General features: G+C 38.3%; 1 protein-coding gene across 2 annotated transcripts in view; it reads left to right on the forward strand.

Annotated features, from left to right (window-relative positions):
• Window positions 1–19,602, forward strand: part of PDIA4 (protein disulfide isomerase family A member 4) — a 39,670-nt gene extending 20,068 nt beyond the window's left edge. Inside the window, exons 3-10 of one of the 2 annotated variants that reach the window (XM_044677568.1) lie at window positions 240–445; window positions 2,172–2,310; window positions 3,807–4,012; window positions 4,186–4,344; window positions 6,475–6,626; window positions 13,633–13,792; window positions 16,538–16,771; window positions 18,949–19,602. In XM_044677568.1, coding sequence (XP_044533503.1) covers window positions 240–445; window positions 2,172–2,310; window positions 3,807–4,012; window positions 4,186–4,344; window positions 6,475–6,626; window positions 13,633–13,792; window positions 16,538–16,771; window positions 18,949–19,364 — 1,672 coding nt within the window. In that variant the 3' untranslated portion in view covers window positions 19,365–19,602. The remainder of the gene's footprint in view (window positions 1–239; window positions 446–2,171; window positions 2,311–3,806; window positions 4,013–4,185; window positions 4,345–6,474; window positions 6,627–13,632; window positions 13,793–16,537; window positions 16,772–18,948) is intronic. The other variant, XM_044677569.1, reaches the window with a different exon arrangement.
• The last annotated feature ends 221 nt before the right edge of the window (window positions 19,603–19,823 follow it).

Here is a 19,823-nt window from a genome sequence, read left to right on the forward strand (position 1 = left end):
TTGGTAAGGGTGGGCAATGGGGGTCAAGTGACTTGCCCAGGGTCACACAGCTGGGAAGTGGCTGAGGCCGGGTTTGAACCTAGGACCTCCTGTCTCTAGGCCTGACTCTCACTCCACTGAGCTACCCAGCTGCCCCCTCCTGACTTAATTTTAATTGTTATACTAATGTTCTTATTTTTTGTTAGATGAAATCATTAAATTTACTATTTTTCCCTTTCCCCCAAAATCTTCTTTCCCAGGTGTGGGCATTGTAAGCAGTTTGCTCCAGTATATGAAAAAATAGCTAAGAAACTTCAAGAAAATGATCCTCCTATCCCTGTTGCCAAAATTGATGCAACAGCAGCATCTGCATTAGCAAGCCGGTATGATGTGGGAGGCTATCCCACCATCAAAATCCTGAAGAAGGGCCAAGCAGTAGATTATGATGGCTCAAGGACAGAAAATGGTAAGCTGCTCCTTTGGTTGCATAGAGCCTAGTCTGTGACTTTGCTTGTAGGTGCTGAAATGTTGGATTGAGTGCTTGGGATTTTAGAGACCTAGTAGTGCTCAGGCTCCCCCTTTCCTTTTAGGGGTCTTTTAGTTGATCCAGGAGTCTTTGTTTCTCTGTCTTAATAGCCCAAGTTTGCATAACGCTTTAAAGAAGTGGAGTCAAGCCCAAGTGGGTCCCTGCTAGCTTCATATTGACTAAGAAAACCTCAAATTAACATTGTTTTGTTGTATTTTTATTTATTTTGTTAAATATTCCATATATATATTTAAATCTGGCACCAGTTCATGTAATAATAGCTAGCATTTATTGTACTGTAAGGTTTGTATTGATTTACATACATGAACTCATTTGGTCCTCACAACTCTAGAAAGTTAGTGCTGTTATTCCATTTTTACAAGTGAATGGGTGAGCAAGGTGACACAGTGAATAGAGAGCCAGGTTTAGAGTTGGGGGGGGGGTCCTGGGTTCAAATGTGACCTGAGATGCTTCCTAGCTATGTGACCATGGACAAGTCACTTAACCCTTATTGCCTAGTTCTTGCTGCTTTGATACTAAGGCAGAAAGTAAGGGTTTTTAAAAAATGAGCAAACTGAGGCTGATAGAGAGGTTAAGTGACTTGCCTAGGGTCAAACATTTAAGAAGATAGGTTTTAAACTTATATTCCTTATTTCAAATCTAACACTATCCCTTAGGGCAATGATGGCGAACCTTTTAGAGCCTGAGTGCCCAAATTACAACCTTTGCCCCCATGTGTCGCTGCTGCCCCCCTCCTTACCCCATACAGGGGAGGGAGGAAGTGCTTCCATTGGGCTGCTGGGCAGAGGGGCAGCTGATGTGAAAACTATCCTCAGGAGCACATGGAGAGGGGGAGGGGACTGCCTACTCTGGCATACATGCCATAGGTATGTATCACATGCCATAGGTATCACAGCCCTAGGGCATCCATCTGCTCTAGCTCACATCACAAGGAATAAGAAAATTTATTCCTTGAAACAACTTCTTTCCCAGGTGTGGGAACATTTCTTTATGCCCAGTGGTTTCAAACTTCGGAGAGAGCATATCAGAGGCAGAGCCAGATTTCCTGGTTCTTTGTTGTATAATCATCCATTTTTAAAATCCACATAAGAAATGTAAATAAAAAGGACTTAAGACATCTGACTGTGTGATATCTCTGAGACCCAGGGAATAAAGTTCCTCTTGGGGCCATATAAGCAGGTGATTTTAAGGGTTAATTAGGTAGTCATTGGGGGACAGTTAACAGAACCTGAGGAACATAACCCTCTTGGCAACAGAAAGCTTTGATTGGCTAAAAGTATATAAGATGTAGAAGTTAGTAATTTTAAAAAAAGAAGAAGTTAGTAATCAAATCCAGGGTTGAAGATGGGAAAAAGGTAGTGGCAGCACTCCGAAGCCAAGGAATTAAAAACAGCACACCAGGAAGGGATTTATCACATAATCCTTTGGCTCTCTCTGACAGCAGTTTTTTCTAAGCATTAAAATTTCTTTTATATCTGGCCTTATGTTTTGCCATTTCCTACTTCCATTCCTTGGTCTTTTCATATAGTTCTAGACACCCATGACATAGAACCTGCTTATTCTCTTCAGAGGAATTCTTCATTTACCTGCTGGTGTCAAAGAAAGTAATTGAGAATTTTGCCCATTCTCATCTGGTTTATTTCAGACATTGTTGCTAAAGTCAAAGAGATTTCCCAACCCAACTGGACTCCTCCACCTGAAATGACTCTGGTGCTCACTAAAGATAATTTTGATGAAGTAGTGAATGATGCAGACATCATTTTGGTGGAGTTCTATGCTCCTTGGTAAGATGACTATCACTTTTGTAAATTGGGACTGGTTTGATGCTATATAGTTATTAAACACCTTCACCAACTCTTAAGTCAGACACAGTAGTGGTCAGGCTCTGAAAGAAAATGCTATCTCAAGGATTCATTGAGAAAAGAAGATGCACAATAATGAGAGGTAAAAATAAGTGAGCAAAGTATAAATATCAGTACAAATCGGGAAGAAGGAGATTATTATAAAGTTGGTCTAGGAATGATAGGCATCTTAGAATAAATGTACAGTTTGGAATTTGAATGTAAACTTTGTTTAATTGTGGTACTCTCCACTGAAAAAATTCTGATTGATATCACAAATTAATAGTATAAACCAGATAAAGACTAATGGGTAGACTCTAGAGCAGTGATGGCAAACCTATGGAATGGGTACCAAAGATGGCACGCAAAGTGCTCTGTGGGCATTCAGGTGGAGCTGCTTCCCCCCTCTCTCTCTCTCCACCATGCCTGATATTTTTTTGCATCACCTGCCGCTCCACACATCAGCTCAGTGGGAGTGCTTTCTCCCTCCCCTGTGTGGGGTAAGGCAGGGTGGGAGGGGCAGCCATGGCACTTGCACTCCATTTCTAAAAGGTTCACCATCACTGCTCTAGAGACTCAGTATCTATTACTTTCTTGAATAGTTAGTTAGGTCTTAATGCATTGATCTGAATTACTAGGTAAAGGAGTAAGGTGTCTTCTCTTTGAGAAAACTGCCCAAACTTCATATGTTATGATGAAAAATGCTATCCACTGCCATAGAGAGAACTGATGGTGTCTGAATGCAGATAGAAGTATACAATTTTTCACTTTTTCTTACATGTGCAATATGTGTCTTCTTTCATAATAGAATATTGTGAATATAGAAATCTGTATGGCATCATAATGCACATATAATCGAGGAGGGAGAGAATTTGGGTTGCAAAATGTCAGAAAACAAATGTCAGAATTGTTTCTTTACCAGCTGTGTGACCCTGGGCAAGTCACTTGACCCCCATTGCCTACCCTTACCACTCTTCCACCTAGGAGCCAATACATAGAAGTTAAGAGTTTAAAACAAACAAAAAAAAATAAAAAAAAGAATTGTTTATGTAATTAGGGGGAAAATACAATGAAATATTACTAGAGGGAAAAAAAGGAGTTCATATATTGAAGAAATATAAACCTTTTCATTTTCCCATCTGTCTTAACTGTGAAGTGCTGAATGTTTAAATGGAGACCCCAGATTGACTTTAAGGGTGGTAGTCAAGATAAATCCTAGAAAGCAATAGGTACTATTCCTCTCTGACATTATCTTACTTTGTTTTCTGGGAATGAAGAATTGTTCTATGCACTGAGTTAGCTTGACTTAAAAGTTTTGATGAGGATACCATTCCTGATATCTAGGGTGTCTCTGAGGTCCTCTCTAACTCTGAAGTTCTGTGATTCTATTCATCCTTGTTAGAGTTGTTCACCTGTAAAATGTACTTCTCCTTTGACAGGTGTGGACACTGTAAGAAACTTGCTCCAGAATATGAGAAAGCTGCAAAAGAACTTAGTAAGCGTTCTCCACCCATTCCCTTGGCTAAAGTAGATGCCATTGCAGAAACCGACCTGGCCAAGAGGTTTGATGTCACTGGATACCCAACCCTCAAGATCTTCCGCAAGGGAAAAGCTTTTGATTACAGTGGTCCACGAGAAAAATACGGTATTGGTCTTTTCTCTAAGACTATACTGGGGAGGCATAGCACCATTATTTGGGAGTTGTCAGGAAGAGAAGCATTAGTAGAAATCTGCTTCTAAGACACTTGAAGTAGAGATTGACCAGGAGAAGCTGAAGCTGTCAATCAGGAAAGCAACAGTTGATCTCTTTGGTTCTAGGTATTGTGGACTACATGATTGAACAGTCTGAACCTCCATCCAAAGAAATTCTGGGTGTGAAACAAGTCCAAGAATTCCTGAAGGATGGAAGTGATGTCATTATCATAGGCATCTTCAAAGATGCTGATGACCAAAGTTACCAACTCTATCAAGATATTGGTAAGTTACATTTCCAGAGTGAGAGAGCGAGAGCGAGCGAGAGAGAGAGCGAGAGCGAGAGAGAGAGTTTTCTTTCAGTTTTTAATTAAATTTTTTTTTCTTTTTTCCACAAAAACTCTGTAAGGTAAGAAGTACAAGTAGATATCTTGGAAAATAATTTAGTCTATCCTACTCCTTTTATGATGAAATGATCCCCAGAGAAAAAGTGATTTGTCTGAGATCAAGCAGGTAGCACGTTATTGGATAGGAACTTGAACACAGATTACTCAGCTACAAATTCATCATATCCATTGTCAGACTTACTCAAATCAAACCACCATCACTTGTTTTTGTTATTGATTTAAAACAAAGCAACATAAAAAAGTCCATGAGAACCCTAAGCAAAATTTTGTCTTCAGGTACTCTTCCACCTCAATTTTGCCTCTCTCTTGGAGCCACCTTAAGGTTCTTTTAACCCCTCTCTACCCAGAATCTTCCTTATTCTATGACTATATAAAATGTTTACTGCATTGCCTTCTTCTGGCCTGCTCTCCTCTTAATGTCCCATGATTAGAACTTCTCAGTGTTTTTTTCTAAATTTCTACTCCTACTCATGTCCAGTTATAAGAAAACACTGAACTAATTCACAAAGGTGTGACTAGTCATTGCCCTCTCCTCCATCTATATATCCATTGTTATTTTTGTAGCAGTGATGCAGAATTCTATTCACATGTCAGCTCAGTTGGATTGTTGGCATTGTGTGGTTATCCGCTCACTACCTAGAAAAAATTAGATCTTGATCTTGACCCTGAAAGAACCAGTAATTAACAATCTAAGAAGAGAAACATAGTACTTTTGTTTCAGTAAGGGGCAGGAGGAGGTAAGAGGAGAAGAAACTGTCCAGACATGATTTTAGATTTAATCCAGGAGTTCCTGACTTTTAAGTCTAGCACTATTTTCTATCTCAGATAATACCTTTTAGAAGACTTTGTGCTAACAAAAGAACAGATGGGTTAGTAGGGAAATGTATAGACATATATAATTAAATATATGGATAATTTGGCTTTCACATGAGTTACTTGTGCTGTGAGTAGCAGCTAATAGGTCCTGCTTGTACCTAGAAAGCTTTTTTTTGTGTTCTTAAAGACAGGGTAGGTTTTGGCAGAAGGAAACAAAGAAAGGTAAAAAAATGTGAGTCTAATCAAAGGCTTGAGGGCCAAGAATGGGAGAGCAGCATGAACAAGTGAGGCCAAAGAAGATCTGTTGCCAAAGAAGCAATAAGGGTGCAGTTTTTGAGATAGCTGTACACCTCACACATTATATTAATTTCTCACTAATCAAGTAGCTATTTAATTTTTTACAAAGCTATATATGAGCTTCTATCTATAGAATGCCTCAAGGCTTGCAAAGCCCTCTATTTATCCTGTCTTATTTGATCCTCATAACCTGGTGAGGTACGTAGTGTTATTATCCCTATTTTACAGATGAGGAAAGTGAGGCAGAGAGAGACCAAATAACAAGCCTAGAGTCACATAGCTGGGAAGTACCTGAGGCAGGATTTTAGCTGCTCCTATCCTCTGTGCCAACTTTGCTGCACATTTAATTTCTTGTAAAACTTGTATATGAAAGAACTAAGTTAATAGAAATCTTTGACACCAAGTTTATAGAGATCTGGTAGAGTCCTATGAAAGTGAATTTCTCTAATTCCTCTTGTGGTCTCTGTTAGATTATGACAGGGTTTCATTTCTGGGCAGTTCTCTTTGGAATAAATATATGAATGGAATAGGAGTCAAAACTGCTTTGAAAAAGGCTCCCCACCATCACAAGATAGATGACTTAAAGTCAGAATTGTAGGCTTAACAACAGATATCAAATACAGACTTTATTTCATTTTACATAATAGAGTCCCAGGTTGCATGTAAATTAAATCTTATTTTTCATTGCCTTGCTTTCTTATTTAATTTGCTTCATCTCCATTTACCATTGATTGCTGGTAATAGCTAACACTTTTTGCTTTAAGTTTTTCCTGTGTGGGAAAGATTCTCTTGTTTTACAAGTTCCAGTACTTAGGATCTAAACATTTTGGCTGACTTAAGTAGTAATAATAAACTTCAGAGATTCTTACTGCCATTTCCCTCCTTTATTTCCCAGCGAACAACATGAGGGAAGATTACAAATTCCATCATACTTTCAACAATGAAGTTGCAAAATTCCTAAAAGCCTCTTTTGGAAAGTTGGTTGTGATGCAGCCAGAAAAATTTCACTCTAAATATGAACGAAAAATCAATGTTTTAGACATTCAGGTGAGTGATATTTCACAGGCATCTGGATGGGACTGAAAATTGATTCATTGTTATGTAAAGCACCATTTGTGGGGCAGTTTACTTTAAAGGTCTGCTTTTTTCTGTTTAAAAAAGTGAGATTTTTCTTCCCTGGCATGTCATCAGTCACATTTACTAGTCTCTTCAATCTGTGTTCTAGGAGTAAAGGCCAAAATTCCAAAAATGTCCTCTGTTTGAGATCTGCTAAAGCTAGTAAAACACAAACATTGCCTATCAGTTAGTTTTTATTATTTACTAGAAGACTTGGCATGAGGATATTGATTAGAATTGTGGGCATGAGCACATATCAGTGGTTGCCCCTAGCAGAATGATAGAATCCCAAAGGGCATCTCAGCCACCCCAATACAGCTGGCAAGACTATAACTAAATCAGCCAAGATTAATAATTTTTTTTCTGCCTTTGACACTCATAGGGGAAAGTCTTGCCTTTTGTCTCCCATTCTGCTTTGACATTTCTTATTGTTTCTTATTTAACTGCCAGGATGATTTTTTGTCCTGACTAACTTAAAACTCAAGTACCAGCCTGGGCTTTTTTGATAATAACTCATATTTCTGTGGTGCTGTGCTTTACAAAGCACTTCTCTCACACTCCTGTGACATAGGTAGTTCTCTGCACATCAGTGTGAAAAATCTCTCCATTTGAGTCACTCACAATCTTCCCATCCCCTAGTAGAAAATTTCATTAGTTGTTGTGATAAAGTTTGGGAGGCATCTTGCCTTATAGTCTTGGAATGAGCCTTTGCACGGTTAGAGAGGCTGGTCTTCCCCCAGCAGATTCACAGGTCACTGAAGGACCTGCCAGAACTTAAAATCTGCTGGAATAGCCTTTAAAAATCCAGGGCTATCTTCTTGTTATAACCAGGTATCATGGGTCTTGAATGGGGATTCCATGGTACAAAAGTCAAATATAGTTATTGTATTTTGCATGCTAAGAGGCCTTTCTACCGATCATCTAACAAATTAAGGTAAGTGGGTTGTCCTCTGAACTTTTCCTCACTACTGATGTATTTGTTTTTGAGTGAAACAAAAGGTGAATCTCTAGAGTGACATTGTGGTCTTGAGGATAGAGAACTGGGTGTGGTGAATGAATCCTGATCCTTTTTAGCTGTATGATCATGGTTTCTTGTGGCAAACTTATGGGAGGACATGAGCAAGAGTTTAGTGTAATGGACAGGAATGGGTAGATTATGTTCTATGTTGGCCTAACTATGTGATCCTGGGCAAATCACTGTTTGTCTAGCCCTTGCCTTTCTGACTTAGAGTTGTTGCTAGGACAGAAAGTAAGGACTTTTGAAAAAGATCTGCTTTGTCGAAGGTAATTTCTGAGTAAAAGCACAGATTCATCTGAGTGCCTCCCTCATGGGCTCAGATGAGATCATGTATCAAGAAGAACAAAAAACCCTTAGTAAACCTTTAAGCACTGTGTAAATATCAGTTCCTATTTATCCCACATTTTTAACTGGGGCTCAAATATAAATAATCCTGGGATAGGTCACTCTCCTGATATCTCTAGATAAAGTGTTCTAAGGAATATTGCTATTTTTGCTAGTTGAATAATAAGGATATCCATGCATTTTTTTTTTTAACTCTTACATTCTGTCTTAGAATTGATACTAAGTGGGGCAGCTGGGTGGCTCGGTGGATTGAGAGCCAAGCCTAGAGATGGTTCAAATCTGACCTCAGACACTGCCTAGCTGTGTGACCCTGGGAAAGTCACTTAACCCCCATTGCCTAGCCCTTATCACTCTTCTGCCTTGGAGCCAATACACAGTATTGACTCCAAGATGGAAGGTAAGGGTTTAAAAAAAAAAAAAAAAGGATTGATGCTAAGTACTGATTCCAAGGCAGAAGAGCAGTAAGTGCTAGGTGGTTGGGATTAAGTGTCTTGTCCAGGGTCACACAGCTAGGAAGCATCTATGTTCGGATTTGAATCCAGGCCCTCCTGTCTCCAGAGCTTTTCTATCTACTGACCCACCTAGTTGGCCCTATTAATTAATTCCTGTAGGCTCACTTAAAAGCATCTGTATTACAATTCTAGTAGCAGATCTGACAACAATGATGATTTTTTTATTTTTTATCTAGTTTTAGATCTTAGAGATTGTGAACATTTGGGGGTAGTGACATCTATTAAAACATTGTTCTTAAATTTTTTAAGTCATTGGGTTATGACGGTGCTATGTTTCTGTGTAATGGCTCAGTTGGGTATAATTTATTAAGATCTCCAGGATATTTTGAGGTCTGTAATTGTAGTTTGGGGACTTGTAGGCTTTCAGTGATGAAGCATAGCAAACTTCTCGTATAATTTTAGCCACCAGGTCATGTCTTATTAAGTATTTGATAGGCATAAGTTTTTATAGCCTGCATCAGTAGATAATCTAATTTAGTCACTAAGACCAGACTTCTTCAGGATAAGTCTTCTGTAGTTTGGGGCAACAGTGACTTGTTGCTGAATTGCAATGAAAATTTTCCCTTTTCCCACAAACATCTCCATTCCTCAGCCATTTTTTCCTACACTTTAAAAGAATATTGTTGGCCAGCTTCTTTAGTAGTGTCAACATCCATGTAGGCATTCATTCCATTCTTGATCTTAATCATTGTTACAGTTGATAGATCCAAAAGTATGTACATTTTATCAACCTTAATAATTGCTTCATGAAGTGATGTCTGCTCATTCCAGAGGTATTTCTGTAGATTTTTTTTTCTTCTTATGTTCTCTAAGAATGACTACCTTTTCCTCTTTTTTGGCATGGAACTATTCATATTTCTTTAGTTCCTTAGAGTGGTAGAATGATATGCTATGTATTTTATTAATATTTTACTCTCCCCCCCCCCCCCAACCCCCCAATTAGGCTTTTCTTCCTTAAAAGGTATTTAGACTGTTGGCTCATAGATTCGGCTGTTGACATTGTCTTCTTGGTGCTGAATACAGCCACAAGGCGTTCCAGGCACTCTTGGATGCTTGGCTGGAAGATAGATCATGATGGGCAGCTTTGCTTAGTTAAATTACATCTCATTATCTTCAGTGCCTACCTACCCTTGTTGAAGATCTTTTTCCTGCTATGGCTAACTTAAGTACATCTGTTTGTGGTCACTGTTATTCTAGTATTAAACCTAAACTACCCAGGAACTAGATTGAGTCAAGTCTAGCCCTCACTAAAGGTGCACATCAGAACTGGTATTGGGTAGGTGTTAATTGCTTTGAGTTTGTTCAACTTGGATTTTAGAATTCTAGGAAGTTTTGAAAACCATAACCCTGCCCTGGATTTCCTTATATATGATATATATTGCCTAGAGAAGACCAGGGTATCTGTTTGTATCACCTTCAGCCTCTGTCCTTGTTTGATGTGTGTTAGTTCTATTTGGAAAGATTGAACCTCAATATAGTGTTTGACAAACTTCTGTGGACCTGGGGGTCCTTAAAACTATATTTCCCGTGGTCCAACGGGTTTCATGGGTTTCCGGTTTTGGATGACGTATTCAAGGTGAGGGACTGTTTGAAATTAGGGGGAAGTGACTTGGAACTTCCTCTTTAGTTACCTGAGCTCGAGGAGAGAGGAAGGTAAATGGCTGAGGTGAGGTTGGAATAGGTTTTTCTTACAGGCGCGTGGTCAGTTTATCTCTATCAGCATGGCTTTTATTAAAATACTATTCTCCCTTTTGATCTCGGCCCTCATCATTTTTAATCATAACAGGTGTATGTTAAAATTTTCACATTTAAGTCAAAATGGCATTTTGGTATCATTAGGATTAAGTTCCACAGATTGAAGGAGCTTTAAAAAAAATTTTTTTTGGTGGGACTGGAAAACTTGATGTCATCCATATGCAGTTTTTTAAAAAGATGTTTTGGCAAATTCTCTTTCAATCAGAAGCCATACATACTCCACTTAACAGAGAGATAATGAATTTAAAGGTATGAAGATTTATAATGGACTTATTAAATGGTCCCTCTGGGAAAAAATGCCATTTTATTTTTTTAAATTTACTTGAATTTAAAATTTTTTTCACATGATTCATGTCTCTTTCCTCTTCTCTCCCCACTCCCAGAGTTGACAAGCAGTTTCACTGGGTTATACATGTATTATCACTCAAAACCTATTTCCATATTACTCATTTTTATAATAATCTTTTAAAACCAAAACCCCAAGTCATATGCCCATATAAACAAGTGATAAATCATATATTTTCTTCTGGATCTCTACTCCCACAGTTCTTTCTCTAGATGTAGATAGCGTTCTTTTTATAAGTTCCTCATAATTGTCTTAGATCATTGCATTGCTTTTAGTAGCTGAGTCTATTACATTTGATTATTCTACAGTGTTTCAGGTACTGTGGACAATGTTCTCCTGGTTCTGCTTATTTCATTCCACATCAGTTCATGGAGGTGTTCTTAGTACTTATAAAAATCAAGCAGTTCATCTTTCCTTATAACACTAGCATTCCATCACCATCATATACCATAATTGTTCAGCCATTCCCCAATCAAGGACAGCCCCTCATTTTCCAATTTAAAAAATGCCATTTAAAAAATCACTTATTCTTTAACATTGTATGGGCATGTTTTAAATAGGTTATACTTTTTCATGTGTGGGCATCAAATCCTGAATCATTCTTCATTACGTTTGAATCTTTTTTAAATATTTGTATTACGTGATAAAACCATGAGGAAGGAGCCTGAGCCAAAGGCTTTGCTTTATCAAAGGCAGCATGAATGTTATGGCACTTTCTGGGCATCTTGTTCAATAATTACACAATCAGAAAGCTGTTTTTTAAGCCCTTTGGACTTTTTGGTACATCCAAGGGCATTCAGGGGCCAACTTGAAACTGCTTAGGACATTTGATTATTAAATTTTCAGAGTGAGCAATTTATACCTCAGAAATCGACATCTGCTACAAATCCCAGCTTAATTTTCTAAGTTATCTAGGCTTAAGAAAGTGCTAGTATAGATTAAGTATTTTTCCCCCTAGAGAACCTAGTTTTTACTAGCACTTCTAGTGCTCTATAAATATGTTACAATTATAAGTTACAATAGAAGGCTCAGGGAATGAAGTCATCACCAGGCAGGAAGTCTAATGACTAGAGACAATAATAATAAATACTGGTATTTGTATAGCACTTAAAGGTTTACAGAGTGCTTTTTATCTATTATCTCATTTGAGCCCCACAAAATTCTTGGCCATCCCTGGTTTTTTTGCTTGTCTATAGAAATTTTTTTCATGATATAAGTTGTGAATACTTTATATAAAATACACAAACACATAATTGGCCCACAAATAAAGGTTTATGATTTTTCTCATCCTTTGGTAACAGATATGCAACGCCTTCTCTTAAGAAAAGTGGAATTGCTAGCTGTGTGACCCTGGCCAAGTCACTCAACCCTCATTGCCTAGCCCTTATTGCTCTTCTGTCTTTGAACCAGTATTGATTCTAAGATGGAAGGTCAGGTGTTTTTTTTAAAGGTGAAATTGGGCTGTATGCTTGCTAGCCACTTTCCAGTTTTGTAGAGAAGCCAGCAAAGCTTTCAGCCACCTCCCTTGATAGTAACTTTTTTCATTGATATGTTAAAACGTGTAAGCTTTTTGTCTCTTGTGTGATTCAACTGCATGGATGACCAGAAATGTTTCATATTCTACTTGAGGAATTCATTCTCTCTTGCTCTGATTTCTTTACTTTTTTTTTTTTTTTTTTACTTTTACATCTCTAGTAAGGTTTTTGATTGATGTTAAATAGTTGATTTTGTTCTTTGGGCTGTTTTGACTTTTTTAATTGACCTGACTTTTGTTTTCAGTTTGGCTGATTGAGGGAATCAAGGATTTCTTGTTATACTTTGTTTTCCATATTCTTTTCTGTAGGTTTATTTTTTGTTGCCTTTTATTGGACAATATGGTGATCATTTTTCTTTCATATGAATTAACTAGATGTTGATGTGATCAATTGTATTTGATGTAGTAATATTGCTGATCTCATCCAGTGTTCTTTCCTCAGAACCTCTGTAGCTTTCAGTTATTTCTGTCATGGTGGTGTCTGTCAGAGTGGTGTTTTGTCATGCTGGAGTTTGATGCCTGTTCTTAAGAGTATTTGTAGCTAATTCTATATTTCTTCCTCTGAGTCTTATTGTGGCAGTAGCTGCCCCATATGCTCTGTGCAGGGCTGAAATATTTTGTACTTTCTGCCAGATATTGTGGGAGAACGTTTATCTGTTCATGGTGCTTAATAGGTGTTTTGATATGGTCTCTTGGCATAATTGGTCTGCTATTTGAATTCGTGCAATTAAACTCAAAAGGGCTTTTTGTAATCCCTTTGTAAATGTGCCCAACTGCTTTTCAAAATAATTTGACACTTCTGTGCTCTTTTTGTCAACTGTTTTTCTTCTTAGGTTTATAATTCCTGGAATTTCTATTAAGTGAAGATTTTCAGTGACCTCGGGGTCTTCTTCAGCTTTTTCCATTTGAGAGTTTAAGTAGTTCCTCTGTTTCACTTCTTTATTTTGGATGTAAATGAATTGGTGGTGATGATAATAAAAAATAAATGCCTGATCTTATTACTAATAAAAATAATGACTTGGATCTACCCATCTAAGGAGTTTGCTAATTCCCATAGAGTAAAGTTAGAATTTTAGAACTGAAAGAGACTTTGGTGAGCCATCATGTTTTAAAAGATCACTTTCCTCTCTATGATCCCTTTCTTGGTTTTCCCTCTTTCAGGAAGGGCAGGTGGGATCCAAATATTGATTCTTAATTTAACCTGGTAATAATGCTATTTATTGTAAGCACGGCCATTATGTTTGCTAACTTGGGTAGTTTTTCTAGCAGTAAAGCCCTTTAGAGTAAACAGCTTTCTATCACATCCCCCTTCTTTCTGTCCTTTGTTGGCTGAGAACTCTGCTAGTGATGAAGTATGAGTGTTCCTTTCAGACACAGCTCTGCTTTTCTATGGTACTGTACTTCATGTCAGTCATTTATGTTTGAAGCAGGAAACCACTGATGGAGCTGCCATCAAGGATCATTTGGTGAAGCATGCTGTGCCATTAGTTGGTCATCGAACAGTTTCCAATGATGCCAAGAGATATGCTAAACGGCCTCTGGTGGTTGTCTATTATACTGTGGACTTCAGTTTTGACTATAGAGTTGGTAAGTGCAGATGCTTGTCCAGTAGATCACCTACTTCACCACTTAAATCTTTCTTCAGAGGTCCTTGAAGGTTAATGGCCTTTTGGGAGTGACTGAAGCTGCAACTATACCTTTTGCACCAGAAAAATGTTTTCTGTGGTGACATATTCCACACCTTCAGAATCACTCTTCATTATGCCATCTCTAGTCTTATGTAACAATTTGCATATTCTACCAGGAGTCATCCAACTTAGATTTAAAGCAGAATCATATCTCATGGAAGACACCATAGGAATTTTTCAAATGAGGAAATTTCACCCCCATGAAGTCCAGGGCCATCCAAATAGAGTCAGTGACAGACTGGATTTAGAAGCCAGGTCCCCTGGCATCTAGCTCAGGGCCCCAGGATGTTTGGGTTTTTTTTTTTTGTTTGTTTTTAAAACACTTGCCTTCTATCTTAGTATCAGTTCTAAGAAGAGTGGCAAGGCCTAGCCAGTTGGAGTAAAGTGACTTACTCAGGGTCACACAGGTAAGGAACTATCTCTGAGGCCAGATTTGAATCCAGGTCTGACTTTCTGTCTACTGGGCTACCTAGCTTCCCTTCTAATATGTTTTAATACATATGTTGCCCTCACTTGATTTACTTGACATTAATTTACTTATCTCCTTTTAAAAGATTAGGTTTTTTAAATTATGAATTTAAAATTTTGAGTTGATGATTTGATTAAATAATGAAAAATTTATGGAATTAAAAATTCATCACCTACTGGTCAAAAGATTCTTATATACAAAGAATCACAGGCTTATATATGAAACTGGGAGGCAGCTAGGTGGTTCACTGGATTGAGAACCAGACTTTAAGTTAAGTTTTGCAAGGTTTTGCAAGAAGCCATGCCTGTGAGCACAGTTTGTAGTTGGACACTTGGAATCTTGGGGGATTCCTGGCCATCCTGTGGCATGAGACCAATTGTCGGTTGGGCTGTGCCCTATATAAGGGAGGTAGAGACTGGACCCAGAGACTCATTTTGGAGCCAGGGATCCAGGGTGGAGGGAGGAGAACGTGGGTTTAGATAACTTAGGTAGGTTTATCTATCTTAGCTGACCTATAGCAACATCTCATTGACAAACAGGTCCGTGCTTACCTCAGAACTGAAAGGATGTAAAAGATCAGGGTTCTTGACTGTGAAAAGGGCTATTGGTCAGGAAGAAAATGTTTATAAATTAAGATAAAAAATGGTAAAAATTGGACCCTTAACAATAGATTGTTCATTTTTATTAATTCTTAGATGCCCAAATAGCTTAATTGGCTGTGATATTTTATGCAAATTGGCTGCAACTATTCAGTGTGATTCATCAGGTCAGCTTTTCCTACATCTTCCCAAGAGATCTCTTCAAACACCATCCTATATTATTTTTAGATCAAACCAAACCAGACCCAGGGAAAAGAAGTTCTGGGTTCATATCTGTCCTCAGATACTTTCTGTGACCCCATTGCCTAGCCCTTATTGCTCATTTGTCTTGGAACCAATACACAGTATTGATTCTAAGATGGAAGGCAAGGGTTTTTTTGTTTGTTTGTTTGTTTTAACAAACTAAAAGTAAAGAAACTGTGAACTTTACTATGCATCATTTTTTTAAAGTATATATTACATTTAACAAAATAGAAACAAATTACTTTTTTGTCCTCTTCTGATTTTTCTTCTCAGTTTTTTTAATGCTTTTTTTGGTGTCTCATTTTTAAAAGTATAGTTCTTATGTGAGTAAGGTAATTGGATCTTATCCAAAGAATTGATCAACTGCTCAGACTAACTTCATTATGAGGAACCAGTTTTATTATAAGAGAAAATAGTAACAGAATGGCTGTAGACAGTTAGCTAGCTAGTATGGTAAGTAAGGGTGAGCATGGTAGGCAAAGTGGACAGGGGTCCCAGGAATGCTTTTAATCTTGACTAGTTACTAAGAAATGGGTTTGTGTTTCCAGGGATCTGAAGGCCCTTCACCCATTGTCCACTTTGGTCTGTAGCTTTACCCATGATTCACTCTGTTTGCCCACAGGGGAGGAGAAAGCAAACTGAAGTATAAACGGGATGTTAATGATATGTTAACTAAGTTCCCAAACTGCAACCTCACTCCATGTGAGCCACCCTCTTACTCCAGACTGGGGAGGGAGGAAGTGCTCCCATTGGGCTGCTGGGCAGAGGGGCAGGTGACGAGAGAAATGTCCTCAGGGGCATGTGGAGAGGGAAGAGGAGCAACCCTCTCCAGAGTGTGTGCCATAGGTTCACCATCACTGCCTTAGAGCAACCTTCAGTCTAGTTTTGCTCTTTTTCTGCACAGACTCTAAGGAAGACAGTAAGTGTGGAAATTGAGCGTTATTTGAACCAGGTCCTGTGGGACTGGGGTACTGAACCACCTGTGTTTGCTCTTCAGAGACCCCAACCAAGGATCCAGGCTATATCTAAAGATTGATGTGAGGAGTTTTCTCATAATTGTGAATCTAATTGATGTGTCTTATCTGAAAGGTGGCCCCATGCTAATCAACTCATTGTTGTTTCCATGTTCTTTTGATTGTTTATAGTTATTTGGCAGGGTTTGTGGGACATTTCAGCCCACATCAGTTCTTAAACTTTTCTGTCTGTACATTGAAAACTCAAAACTTATGCCTGATTGGCATATGTTCTAAGTAGAACCATAAGCATCTTATGAAGCTAGAAGCATTTGATGCAAGCTCTCTCACTAATTGTCATTTATTCTAATTGGTTTCAGCTACTCAGTATTGGAGGAACAAGGTCCTGGAAGTTGCTAAGGACTTCCCTGAATACACCTTTGCCATTGCTGATGAGGATGACTACTCTTCTGAAGTAAAGGACTTGGGACTCAGTGACAGTGGTGAAGATATCAATGTAGCTATCCTGGCTGAGGGTGGCAAGAAGTATGCCATGGAACCAGAGGAATTTGATTCTGATATACTCAGGGATTTTGTGTTGGCGTTTAAAAAAGGTAAGTTATTGGGAATGACAAAATTATATGTTGAGAAGACCTTCGTAGGTGAAATCCTGGAGTCTAGTGAAGATTTTAGAGACAAGGCCATTCTTTGTTCCCCCCCCCCCCTTAACTCTTACTTTTTGTCTTAGTATCAATTCTATGACAGAAGAGTGGCAAAGACAAGGCAATTGGGGATAAGTGGCTTGCCCAGGATCACACAGTTAGGGAGTGTCTGGGGTCAGATTGGAACCCAAGGCCTCTCAACTCCAGGCCTGACTTTTAATCCATCACCTACCTAGCTACTCCTCAATGATAATTCTTTATTCTGGATGAAATAAAATCTCAGAGATCTTTGGTGCTAATTATTTTCTGTATGCTTCTAGTCCTACTCTCTCCTTTTTGAGAAAGCTCTAACATAAGGGGAAACTTTCTACCACCTATCCCGTGTTCCCCCTCTTTTCCTCCTGTGGTCAGAGAACTGAGGCTGTACCTCTGCTTTCTTGCAAAGCAGAGAGGGTAGAACATGATCTCAGTTTCTCCTGACTATAGAGAACAAAATTAATGCAGAAGAAAGCAGCAGCAATTAGAACAAAGCCATCTTATGGAGCCTACAGCAAGTGCCTGGCACATAATACAGTAGGGCTTAATAAATGTTTATTGAATTATGTGGTGGGTTTCTTAGCTTTCCCTTACGGAATACCATAATCAAGAACTGATTATAGTTTCCATTATATTCTTCCCTTTGGTAATGCATAATGCATTAATTTCTTCATAATTTTGCTTGAAAATATAGAAGATTCATTATCTATTTTACAGTTATAATCACTCATGCATAGAATGATTATTCAGGCAATCTTAGCTATCTAATAAATAGTACAGAAGAAAATAACCAAAAAAGGACTCTGAGCATATAAAATAGATGTCATAAAGGCTAAACACTAAGAACAAAACACAAAACTTACATGCTTTTTTAAAGTGATTTTTATTTTTTTGTTCCTCTGAAGTTGACACACAACAAATATGACTATACAAAGAACAGATTTAAAAAGTATTATGTATGAAACCATGAAGCTTTGTTTTATACAACTTGTTTTTGTTTTTTGTGTATTTTATTTATTTGGAAAGCCCTTTGGCCCCTCCCTTAGTCTTAGTTTTTATATGCTTGTTTAACCTTGTTGGAATGGTGTGTGATGTGCTGTTGTCTGTGAGGACAAAATTGGGTAGGGGAAGACAGGCTCTTTTCTCCAGTTGGCTGACCCTTGTCAGTGACAAAATAAGCAAAAATAGCTGTAATCCTCTAAGAAGATTGTGTGTGAGAAGTTTTCTTTAAAGACTTGAGTTTCCTTGAATCCATCCAAAATTTTAAAAATAAAACACAACTTTGTTATTTTTACTTGCCTTGAAAACTCACTTATGTGGTTCTCTTCCTACCCCTCTCCCAGTCCCTAATAGAACTGGATAAATGAAGTGTTGATGTGTTTTTTTTTCCCCTTTGCTATCAGGTTTCAAAAAGCACACTCCTCCCAAATATTCTATCTCCAAATAGCTGTGTTGGAGCAGTCACTTTGTTATCCTCAATGCTTTCATGTTAGCCCTGCCCCTTTCTTCCTAATAACAAAGTTTCCAGTCCTGGTCTATATGTGTGCTTGCTATTTTCTAATTAGGATGTTAGAATGAGTCTGATAATTTACCTTTAAGAGGGGGCAACCAGGTACTTCATTGGATTGAGCCAGGCCCAGAGATGGGACATCCCGGGTTCAAATGTGGCCAAAGACACTTCTTAGCTGGGTTACCCTGGGCAAGTCACCTCACCTCAGTTACCTCGCCTTTACTTCTCTTCTGCCTTTGAAACAATATATAGTATTGATTTAAGGCAGAAGGCAAAGGTTTATTGGGGGAGAGGGAGAGAGTTAATGAGATATCTAAGGGATATTTACATTTTAAAGGGGAGGCGGATGGTTAAGGCATAGTCCCCTTAACCTATGGAATGGATTATTAAGGATAGGATCCCAAAAATCCTGGTGTGGGAGTTTAAGGCGGAGCCATAGGACCTCAGAATTGGTCATTTCACATGGTATTGGCTGAACTATAAATAAGCCTAGTCAGGCTTGCTAGGGTGAGAAGATCCTCCATTTAGGGCCATTACAATGGGACCTGTGGAATACTGACTATCTGTCTCCTTTTCTCTGTAGGAAAACTAAAGGCAATCGTCAAATCCCAGCCTGTCCCCAAAAACAACAAAGGGCCTGTAACGATTGTGGTGGGGAAGACGTTTGACTCCATAGTGATGGACCCCAAGTCAGATGTCCTCATTGAGTTCTATGCCCCATGGTGTGGTCACTGTAAGCAGCTAGAACCCGTGTACACTGAACTGGGGAAGAAGTACAAGCATCAGAAAAACCTGGTCATAGCAAAGATGGATGCCACGGCCAATGACGTGACCAATGACCACTACAAGGTGGACGGGTTTCCGACCATCTACTTTGCCCCTAGCACTGACAAAAACAACCCTATTAAATTTGAAAAAGAGCAGAGAGATCTGGAGCACTTGAGTGCATTTGTAGAAGAACACAGCACAAAACTGAGCAGGACCAAAGAAGAGCTTTAAAGGCCAAGAGGAGGAAGGCGGGCCATCGACACACTGTAGTTTTCCAATGAAAGGTTGCTGAATGGGGAACCAAATGAGCCTTGTGGGCAGAGCAGGGTTTGGGTGTTAAAGCAGTTGCAGTATCTGATTTTTTTTTTTCTTTTTGTATTTCACATTGTTACAGACATGGAACTGACATGAATGCCTCATAATAGTATGGTTCGGATATTTAAGGAAAATACATCTATTTTTGTCATTATTTGGGCTTGATTACTTTCATTTTTTAATCTTTCACTCTTTTTAATACTTCCCCAACCCTCAAACAGATAAGTTTCTATGTGTGAATGTTTCTTTTTTTTTTTTTTAATTTAAATTTTAAAAAAGAAAAAAAAAACCTTTGCCAAATCACTTTGATATTTTGACTTTTCATTTTTAACCATTGGTTGAAGTTTTGTAGTTTACGGGAACTTAATTATTGTT

This window comes from Gracilinanus agilis, chromosome 5 (genome assembly GCF_016433145.1).
Source record: "Gracilinanus agilis isolate LMUSP501 chromosome 5, AgileGrace, whole genome shotgun sequence".
In the NCBI taxonomy this organism is placed as follows: Eukaryota; Metazoa; Chordata; class Mammalia; order Didelphimorphia; family Didelphidae; genus Gracilinanus; species Gracilinanus agilis.